The following is an 11,095-nucleotide window of genomic DNA, read 5'->3' on the forward strand; positions in this document are numbered from 1 at the left end:
ACTCAGCTACCTCATCAGGAGAAAGGCCCTCGCCTTTATCCAGGTCTTTCAGCAGGTACGCCTGATATGCCTGGAGCATCACCATCGTGTGCAATGAAGCGACAGCCCGACCTGCTGCTGCTGCACATGCCCTGCCATTCAAGCTAGATGTATCCTGAAGAGGCTTAGATGGCAAGGAGGGAGTCTTAAGAGAGGACGTCTCACCCATAGAGAGATAGCTGGCCAGCGTCTCTCTATAGGGGCATCTTCTCATAGCCGATTTCGAGCATCGCCTCGATGTTGGCATAACTCGTATGCTAGAATCGATGGATGCGTGAGGAAAAATGGCCTCTTCCATTCCTTCTCGATCTCTGTATGGAGATCAGGAAGAAAGAAAGGCTCAGCTGAGCTGGAGGGTTATGGCCAGAAAGATAACGTTCATCGAGATGACCTCGCGACGTCACTTTCTTTGCCCGCTTCCACGGCAAGTAAAGCCTCGCCGTGGTGCGATCCATAACTTTCAAAAAGCTCATCATATGCAGGGCAGGAGGATTGGGAAGGCTCAGCCTCAGCTTCTTCGCCCTCCTCAGACATTTCCTGCTCTTCCTGGGCTGAAATCAGCAGAGCACTGGCCCCTGGTTCAGACAATGTTAATGAAATAACATCATCCTCCAGCGGCTCACTCTCATCCACAGCCGACGATCGCGAGAGGGAAAACCCCTCTTTAAACTCATCGGCCAGATCCACCTGCGATCCCCACGAGCTCATTCTCCTCCGTGCCTCAGCAGCAAATCCTGAATCACGGGAAGCAGATGGCTACCCCTCTTTCCTCGAAAGAGAGACAAACGAGGGCGGAGCTTTTTCATTGGAAAACGCTCGCAGTGCACGCAGATTGCCCCCTCGAGGACATCGCGTGCGTGCTCTTCGCCCAAACAACGCATAGATCGTGTGTAACCACAGTTACAATTCAGTGCCCTTTCAAAGATGTGGCACTGTTGATTTTTTTTTCTTGTCAAATATGTAGGCTAAAATAAGGCACACCCTGACCCTGTTTATTTTGAATATTTGCATTACTCTGAGTCTATTTAAACTGCAGGTAATGAGTGCTCTCAGGATGAAGGTGGAGCTGCTGCCATCTTTGCTATGCAGCTGGATGATCATTTGGGTGGAGCACCAGTCCAGTACCGTGAGGTTCAGAACAATGAATCTGTCACCTTCCTTGGCTACTTTAAAACTGGAATTAAGTACAAGGTAATAATGCTTACAGAGGACTGAATGAAAAATAATGTTGCTAAATCTGACAAAATCATTGTAATATTTGGTAACACCATATAACCCCACTCTTTTAATCATTGGAGATGTATTATTGTGCTTTGTGTCACAAATATGCTGTCAGAAGAATATGATTTAATCTCTGCTTGCATCACTATACATTACATTTCAGTAGTTTCTTTAATTAAAGCCTCTTTGATTGAAAGGTAATTAGAGTAGGGTGAACATACGTGCCATTTTCCCAGGACGCGTCCTGGCCAGGATTTCTATATTGCCTAAAATATCTAGGTTTTGGCTTTGTTTGCGTGTGCAGACCGATCGGTGTATGACATCAAATGACATCACGTATGGTCACCCTAAATTAGAGATAATGGGTCAAATTTCAAAATTGGAGTTCAAGAATCTGTAAAAGTTTAAGAATCTGTCATTGAAATTCTATATTGATGGACCACTAATATAAAAAAGAAAAAAAATGGGGATTTGTCAACATCAATGTGTATGGTGCTACGGCCCTGGGCTGCATTTCCCAAAAGCTTCGCCACCAATATGTCACACGTTTGTTTCTGTTTAGTTCCTGTTTGCCCTTATTTGGTTCAGTTCCTGTTCTAATTTAGTTAATCATCGTTTATTCTGTTCACCGGTGTTGATTGAGTTCTCCACCTGTTTCAGTTCTCCCTATTACGTTCCATGTGTTTATATACCCTGTGTTTTCCTCAGTTCCCTTGTCTTGCTTTAAAGTTACGTTGTGGTGTTTTATTCCTATGTTCTTCTGTTTAACTCTTGGTTTGATCATTAAAGACTCACTTCCGGATTACCCTGGCACCGTGTGCTTCATCCCCACCGTGATACAATGGACCATTGCCACCAATGGTCTCTACGATCAATTTAGCTTATGATGCTTTTGAGAAACACAGCCCTGGGTAGTACTGAATGAGAGTTATTATTATAGTCCAGGATTACAAATTTTTATTCCTCAAATAACAAATGTTTATGTAGAAGGGTGTCACCGCATTCAAATCAGTAGTGGAAACTTCCTGAATGATTTTCCCTTGCAAATTTATTTTAAGTTGTGGCAGGTTTAATGTATGTTTTGTCTGAGATGGTTTTAATAATTTAAAAAGAATTAATCCACCAGAACATATTACAGTGTATTGCTGTGATGAATATTTCTCAGCTCCCTTTCACACATGTGCAATTTTCACTCTCAGATTAAGTGCATTTTACGTTTTGGTATAATCTCATCTGCAATTAATTTTTGTATATCATGAGGAAATCTTTTTTTATTGTAATTGTAATTCAAGACATTTTGGTGTATTTTGTTCAATGGCAGATTTTCTTTTCCCACTATACAGCAAGGTGGTGTGGCCTCTGGGTTCCAGCATGTAGTGACTAATGACATGAATGTGAAGCGCCTGCTTCACATTAAGGGAAGACGTGCCATTCGTGCCACAGAAGTGAATATGTCTTGGGCCAGCTTCAATCGCGGAGACTGCTTCATCGTTGATCTCGGCAAGGTCAGAAACACATGGGGTGATGCAATAAATGAATTTGAGAATCTCTTTACTGCTTTACTGAGAAATCCAAAATTCACAACCTCATAAATCATAATCTGATTTTTCCTAGGACATCTACCAATGGTGTGGGAGTGAGTGCAACCGTTTTGAGCGGTTGAAAGCCTCTGAGGTGGCTATTGGCATTCGTGATAATGAGAGAAATGGGCGTGCCAGTCTGGAAATGGTTGAGGATGGTGCTGAGCCACAGGCTGTCCTCGCTGTAAGTCTTATCGTCTTCTACAAAACAAAACAAAATAAATTGTTGCAAGTTTAAATGTGCAGTGAAAAGAATAAGCATGTCTTTGGTTTTGCTGTGACAGGAAGTGAAAGGATAAGTAATTGGGTCAGTGGTGGCATGCCTCAGTGAGGTGTTTATTTAATGGAACAAATAAAAGACAGCAAAATAGTGAGACCAGAAACAGCACTGATTTTCTTGATCAGTTTGTTCTGGCTTTTTAAGTTGTAAACCACATGAGCTCCCTCAAAACACAGTATATACAAGTATATTGTTACCATAAACTGGTAGAACATCAGGCTATGGACACTCTTTTTTTTCTAAATTCACATTCATGCATTTGGCAAATGCTTTTATACAAAGCAACATAGCATTCAAGGTACACATTTTATCAGTTCATGCATTCACTGGGAATCGAACTCATGACCTTAGCGCGATTTGCACAGTACTGTTCGAGCCCGTGCTTGAAGTGGAAAAAAAGAAGTGACGGTACTCCAATCCCCCCCCCCCAAAAAAAATAAAATAAATAAATGCATAAATAAATAAGTACATTTTCATAACATATGTATATAGTGCCGATAGATAGATAGATAGATAGATAGATAGATAGAACATTGTTTAGAGCATTTTTAATATAAATAAGCACCAGTTAAGCTGCGATACCAATCAAGACCACAGGGAGATGCCAAAAGACCACTAAACCGACTGTACATGCTACTATACTGATCCATTCAGAATAACTAAACCACTGACCAGCATAATCTAAAACACCTTCAGCCAGTGTTGTGCCCAATTTCGTCCCCCTGCCAAATTATTACCCCCCTCGTTGAAGTCACTACCTGATTGCCTAATCCTAACCCCGCCCCCACACCCACTCCTTTACCTACCAATACTAGGGGGGTAATAATCTGTCGGGGGGGTCACAATTGGGCACAACACCCAACATTCATTATAAAACACTTGTGCTTTTAAGCCAAATACATGCTAAAAATAATAATTTACTGCCATCTGGATGCGAGTCACTATTCTCACCGCCATCTCTGATGAAATCGTCCGTGTTTTCTCTGCATTAGCGCTGTTTTGAACTTATTACTTATTACTAATGCATTCCATTACTGGATCCTTGAACTTTCCAGAAGTTTACTGGTTTCAAATTACCTCCTGTGTAGTGTGCTTTATAGTGTCATTTCTAATCACCCAGACACTGACGCTTTGACTCAGTACCGGCAACATGTCAGAAGTGCCGGTATGCACGAAAAAGTGCCAGTATGCTAAAGACTAAAATATTGAAGTTCAGGTACTGCGTACCACTTCAAGCACTGGTTCAAGCTATAGAAATGTAGCTCAAAGCATGTTATTGATCTTATTGTGAACAATTCATCCATGCATGTTTCTTTTTCTTTTTTTGACCTTGTAATTTTCATTTAAAATGTCATAACTTAATCTTCCAGTGAAACAACAGACTTATCCGGTGACTTATCCTGGATTTCTGAAAATAATTTTGTCTGCATGAAACAACCTATTTCTTACTGCAAGCTCACATTTAGATTTGCCTCCATCCCAATCAACATCCGATGGAGTCCTGGCCCTACATTTTTTCTTTTCGATGATCTAAGTTCAAACCTTTGCCTCATTTCCTTAACATCATCTGTAGCTACCAATGGGTCACGGTTTGCCTGGTTAGCATGATCCAGTTAGCTTCTGCTGTTAGATGCTGTAACCGTCATCTTATTCCAAAAAGCAGAAGTGAGCTGAGCAACGGCCATTGAAATGAATGGGAATGCTAACAGATAGCTTTCTACAGATACTGTAGACCATCTTTGTAGCTACAGAAACATACTCCAGTAATACAACGAAGAAACAATTCTCTGGGAATTGAACTCATGACCTTAGCATTGCTAGCACCATGCTCTAGTGTTTAAGGTACAGAAACACTAAAAGGAAGATGCAATCAATTTGTCACCGTAAATATTAGTGAATAGTAAATATTTAATACAACGAGAGTTGCAATCAGCAAAGAAAGAATCCCAGTTCATCTGGTTTTGATTTTGACTTTTTGCTTGAGTTTCAATTTTTTGTCTTGGGTTGACCGCTGCCATGGAGAAAACTGGTGGAAACTCTTATTGTGTTTTATTTTTAGGCTCTTGGGCCCAAGCCCAACATCCCAGCAGGAAGTCCTGACGATGAGACGACTGATAGAAGCAATCAGAAAAAGGGCACACTCTACATGGTACATTTATATATTATGCACACATCTATGAGTTACCAGGCCAGTAGCACTGTATCATGCTAATTGTGTGGCATTCATGGTGTTTTGTAAATGTATGCATTTGTATGTTTTGTATGGGTTAGGTATCTGATGCTGCAGGCTCTATGAAGACATCTCTGGTGGCCCAGAGTAGCCCTTTCAAACAAGAAATGCTCACTCCCACTGAGTGCTACATCCTGGACAATGGAGTGGACAGCAAGATCTTTCTTTGGAAAGGTATGGTCAAATTTTATTTTGGTGTCCTTGTATGGATGCTTTTGACTTTATTGACCATTTCATCTGTTTTAACAACTCAGGACCAAATGCAAACACTGAAGAACGTAAGGCAGCCATGAAGGTAGCTGAGCAGTTTATAAAAGACAAAAACTACCCCAAAAACACACAGGTATCAGACTTAGAACTAACATGTTAATGAAAAGTAAGCCAAGTGAAAGCCAATTTCTAACTAGTCTATCTAACTTTTTGTGACCAGATCCAGGTTATGCCTGCCGGAGGCGAGACCACACTGTTCAAGCAGTTCTTCAGTAACTGGAAGGATAAGGATCAAACCACAGGTCCAGGCCAGGCCTACAGCATTGGCCGCATTGCCAAAGTTTCACAGGTTCCCTTTGATGCCTCCAGTCTGCACTCCAACAAAACAATGGCTGCCCAGCATGGAATGGTGGATGACGGATCTGGCAAGGTCCAGGTATAAATATTGAAGCTAATAACACCAAGGACCATAGAGCTGTTCAGTCTAGTCCTAAAACCCAGAAGAGAATTAGCATTTTCCAGCCATGGGTTGCCTCCGGAATTGGTAATGGGTTTTTAGAATCGTTTGTTCGTTTTAAAGGTGTGGTGACACTAGAGGAAATTCTGCAAAATTTTGCTTGCAAAAAGGTTCATTGTCCTTTGTCAGTATAGTGTAACAATATATGAAGCACACGTAGAAGTCATATTCAAACTGAGCAGCTTTCTGTTGGTCAATGCAGCAAATTCTAATGACCAACTTGAATCCATAATGGAATCTGTGTATGGAAGTCTTTCACACTCTCTCAAATTCCATATTGTGCAGAATTTCTGTTTAAATGACTCCGCTTCAACCATGAAAATTCACAGGTAAATAGTAAAATGCAAACTATCTTTGGTTAACATTACTTAACAAAGCTTTCAGTAGGCTAATTTGTTCTACAACATATACTATACACAGTCATATGTCAAACCTGATTTTTGCTATGTGCTAACTGCTAGGTTATTAACAAATTACTACATAAAGATTTGTCAGACAGCTGTTCTAGTCCTCATGTAGCAAGTTTTTAGCCTAAGTTGCTAATACCATATAGCATTTATTTTATGGTAACTACAAACTCATAAATGAAGCTCTATTCTAAAGACCCATTCAAACTGGCTGAACAGCCATAATCGCTAACAATTCAATAATGAGGTTGATTTTATTGTTAACTACAATGCTGCACTTGAATGAAGTCCATTGCTCCGACCTCGGCAGATATGGCGCGTAGAGGGTGGGGATAAAGTTCCTGTGGACCCTTCCAGCTATGGGCAGTTCTATGGAGGAGACTGTTACTTGATTCTCTACACCTATCGCCAGGGAAGCAGAGAACAACACATTATCTACACCTGGTAAGTCAAGATAGCTACATGTTAACATGCTGGAACATGTGTTCATTAACCACCCGATTAGCCAATATTTACCCAATCAAGTCAATATTTAATGGCCTACTTAAATGTATTAATTTTTATATCAGGCAAGGACTGAAGTGTACACAAGATGAGCTGGCTGCTTCAGCTTTTCTAACAGTCAAGCTGGATGATTCCATGGGAGGTTCGCCTGTCCAGGTATCACCAAACACAAGCCTAGTTTCACTGTGTCTATGCCTGTTGATTATAATGAGGTATTCTAGTTTACTCATGCTGCCCTACATTACATGTCTGCGTTTTAGGTGACCGGGGCAAGGGAATTCAAAATAATTCCAAAATAGCCTGGTGCTTTTCACTTTGTTTCTCAAACAACTTTGTTTCTAGTGCACAGTATATCTGTACCATATTGGTTATCAATTGATATAGAGATTCTTTATTGATATTGATCAATATTGGATATGTACACTTTCCTTCAAAATGTTGGGGTCTGTAAGATGTTTTAATGTTTTTGAAAGAAGTATCTTATGCTCACCAAGGCTACATTTATTTGACCAAAATATAATTAATATAATAATATATATGTGTGTATAAGTATAAATAAGTATATTATAATAATAATAATAAGTCATTCATTTTAATATATTTTAAAATTCTTTACATTCACTTTTGCTCAATCTAATGCATCCTTACTAAATAAAATTTCCTTTACAAAAACTTACTGACCCCAACTAAACAGTAGTGTATATGGGTTGAAGCTGAATATTTAATTTTGCATGATGATTTTGCCATCATCTAACATAATATCATCATCTAACATCATAAATATTTTTTGTATAAATTGTGCATCTCAATTTTATAAAGGATTTCTTTTCTTTTCTTTTTTTTTTTTACTCCTGTTATGCTTAATATGATGCATAGAGGAGCTTAATTTGTAGGAAATAAAAAGATCTACTTGATGTCGAATTCATTATGTCGCTCTGCAGGTACGTGTCACTCAAGGCCAGGAGCCAGCTCATTTGATGAGTCTGTTCAAGGGGAAACCCATGATCATCCACATGGGTGGGACTTCACGTAAAGGTGGTCAGAGTCAGACTGGCAGTACGCGCCTCTTCCATATCCGCCAGAGCTCCACCCGTGCAACACGCGCTGTGGAGGTCAGTGATGACGGCAGGCACATGCATGAACACAATCAGCAATGACCATCAGTTAATAATCTTCCTCTCTGACTCTCTCTCTCTCTCTCTCTCTCTCTCTCTCTATTCCTACTTGATGTCGAATTCATTATGTCGCTCTGCAGGTACGTGTCACTCAAGGCCAGGAGCCAGCTCATTTGATGAGTCTGTTCAAGGGGAAACCCATGATCATCCACATGGGTGGGACTTCACGTAAAGGTGGTCAGAGTCAGACTGGCAGTACGCGCCTCTTCCATATCCGCCAGAGCTCCACCCGTGCAACACGCGCTGTGGAGGTCAGTGAGGACGGCAGGCACATACATGGACACAATCAGCAACGGCCATCTGGCAATAACCTTCCTCTCTGACTCTCTCTCTCTCTCTCTCTCTTCTCACCCAGGTGGAACCCACTGCATCTCAACTGAACACTAATGATGTGTTTGTGCTGAAGAGTCCTGGCGGCCTGTTTCAGTGGAAAGGAGTGGCCGCTTTAGAGGAAGAAATGGCTGCTGCTAAATACGCCTGCAGCTTCCTTGGAGGCAGTGCAACAGAAATTTCAGAGGGCAAAGAGCAGGGTGGGTTTCTCCCTTTTGTAAATGTTCAAACATTGTAATATATACAGTTAAAAGGCATTCCTAAACTAATCATGTTTCCAGTTATTTCTGACTGATTGGTACTTATCTGTATCTTTGCATCGCTCAGCTGGGTTTTGGTCAGCTTTGGGTGGAAAGAAGGACTATCAAACCTCTAAAAGTCTGCAGAAGACTGTTAAACCTCCACGTCTCTTTGGATGCTCCAACAAGACTGGACGTCTAATCGTGAGTTAACATAAATGGAATTTGCAACTCATTTAAATTACTTTGTTAAATGAATGCATACAATTTACTATGCCTCTCCTATTCCATTTCAGGCTGAGGAAGTGCCTGGAGATTTCACTCAGTCTGATTTGGCCACTGATGATGTCATGCTTCTGGATACCTGGGAACAGGTTAGCATTTGAAGTAATAATGACCTAAAGGCAACATGAAATGATGTTTGCAACACACTTTACATCCTTAATCTAATAAACTTCTGAGTGAAACAGGATTTTAGAGCAGAAAATTATGATGAGAATAGATTTTTATATATAATCATTTGACTGGTTCTTAAAAACTGGGCATTTACATACCAGAATGAAGCCCAGAACGAAGTTCAGTTATAGACCTTTGTCAGGGTAGCACATTTCACAGGAATGAAAACGAGGCTGTGAGGGATAGAAATACAGTACGTTCAGTGGATTGTACTGTTGTTTAACAACATACCGATTGTTGACGTGCTGACAAAGCTGCTTTCTAAAATAAAAACTGCCAATAGATAAAAATTACATTAAACAGTTTTGAAAGTCGTGAAAATTATTTGATCGATGTCCATCCATCACAGCCTTGTTATCATTCCTGTCGAAAGTTAAATATAAATGTAACCTGATTTAGGTCTAATGTTGATCTTTAAATGTTTAATTCAGCTTCTTAAATCTTCTTTCTTTAGGTCTTTGTTTGGATTGGTAATGACGCCAACGAGGTAGAGCGGAATGGAGCAGATAAAATAGGTAAGTTAAGATGCTGAAGTAGCCAACTTTAAAAATGTTATTTATACTGTTACATTTATACAGTTAATGTACCAAAAAGCAGTCCATGCGTACCAATAATGGAGGATTACGTTTGAATTAAAATTGAATTTGTCATTAAATGTAATTGCTGATGATTAATGTGCATGTTTCTTTGCTGTTAGCCAAAGATTATGTGGATTCTGACCCCTCTGGTCGCCGTGGCACCCCGGTCATCACTATAAAGCAAGGCTTTGAGCCCCCAACTTTCACTGGCTGGTTCCAGGCTTGGGACGCGAAGATGTGGGACAAAGACCCACTGGATCGCATCCGTGCTCGTTTCTAAAAGCACACGCATTCAGAAACACAAAGCATTATATACTTTTGAATAGCTTCCAGAATACTCACCTCTTGTGTTTCATGCATTGATGGTCTGAAAGGGATGCAGATGGGAACACAGGATGCAATAATGCTGCATGTTAAGCCACTATGTACTGTATTTTGCAACTTTTAATGACTTTTTGCCTTGTTATTCCTATGCCTTTACTTTGCCTTTTTATACAATTAAACTCTTTTATATTTTCTTTTTATATACTTCTGTATTCCAGCGATGTTTTCACCTACATGGTCTTTATGATTTTTTTTTAATGAATATTAAAAGAAATGGAAAATGTCGTTTTGTTTTTTTTTCAACATTTGTCTGTATTTGACAACTTAGTGCCAATGAATTGTTAAAGACTACATGTGTATGGATAATGCCTCATAAATTAGCAAATTCAAATATCTGAACATATATTGTAGTTGCTAAAAAAGATTTTAATATCTCTACAATTATTCTTCTTATTATACGATTTCCCGTATATAATATTAATAATAATAATAAAAACTACTAAAATACTACTGAGTTATGTGTTTGTTGATGTGGCGTTGGTATAATTTTTTTAAATACTTTTATAATTCAGCATAATAATAATTCAGCATGCATTAAATAGATAAAAAGTCGTAGTAAACTTTTACATCATTAAAAATATATATATATTTCATATTTTGTGCTGTGAATGCTGTTCTTTAACTTCTTATTCATCAAAGAATCCTGGAAAAAAAAAAAGATCATGTTTTGACAAAACTATCAATCTCCACAACTGTTTTCAGCTGTGATAATAATAGAAATGTTACTTAATCGCCAAATCAGCACATCAGAGTGATTTTTCACAAAATTACTGTATTTTTTGATGGCATAATAAACTTTGAAAAGAAAAACAACCTTTTGAATGATATGTATACGATGTTGTGTTTTATCAGATATTTCTTTTAGATCACAGTGGTGTATAGACCTTGTGTCCCAGCAGTCGTAATGTTACATATTGCCCACCACATGTCTAGACTGTAGTGACA

The 11,095-nt window shown here is 39.3% G+C and overlaps 1 protein-coding gene across 1 annotated transcript in view; it reads left to right on the top strand.

Moving 5' to 3' along the window:
* LOC107675434 (gelsolin-like) overlaps positions 1 to 10,554 on the top strand; it is a 13,885-nt gene extending 3,331 nt beyond the window's left edge. The window contains exons 3-17 of the mRNA XM_016469770.1: positions 1,076 to 1,230; positions 2,604 to 2,765; positions 2,875 to 3,024; positions 5,180 to 5,269; positions 5,392 to 5,524; positions 5,605 to 5,693; positions 5,781 to 5,996; positions 6,795 to 6,928; positions 7,054 to 7,144; positions 7,930 to 8,100; positions 8,519 to 8,693; positions 8,821 to 8,936; positions 9,029 to 9,106; positions 9,643 to 9,703; positions 9,886 to 10,554. Coding sequence (XP_016325256.1) covers positions 1,076 to 1,230; positions 2,604 to 2,765; positions 2,875 to 3,024; positions 5,180 to 5,269; positions 5,392 to 5,524; positions 5,605 to 5,693; positions 5,781 to 5,996; positions 6,795 to 6,928; positions 7,054 to 7,144; positions 7,930 to 8,100; positions 8,519 to 8,693; positions 8,821 to 8,936; positions 9,029 to 9,106; positions 9,643 to 9,703; positions 9,886 to 10,046 — 1,982 coding nt within the window. The 3' untranslated portion in view covers positions 10,047 to 10,554. The remainder of the gene's footprint in view (positions 1 to 1,075; positions 1,231 to 2,603; positions 2,766 to 2,874; positions 3,025 to 5,179; positions 5,270 to 5,391; positions 5,525 to 5,604; positions 5,694 to 5,780; positions 5,997 to 6,794; positions 6,929 to 7,053; positions 7,145 to 7,929; positions 8,101 to 8,518; positions 8,694 to 8,820; positions 8,937 to 9,028; positions 9,107 to 9,642; positions 9,704 to 9,885) is intronic.
* Positions 10,555 to 11,095: the final 541 nt, after the last annotated feature.

This window comes from Sinocyclocheilus anshuiensis, unplaced genomic scaffold, assembly GCF_001515605.1.
Source record: "Sinocyclocheilus anshuiensis isolate Anshui unplaced genomic scaffold, SAMN03320099.WGS_v1.1 scaffold1696, whole genome shotgun sequence".
Lineage (NCBI taxonomy): Eukaryota > Metazoa > Chordata > Actinopteri > Cypriniformes > Cyprinidae > Sinocyclocheilus > Sinocyclocheilus anshuiensis.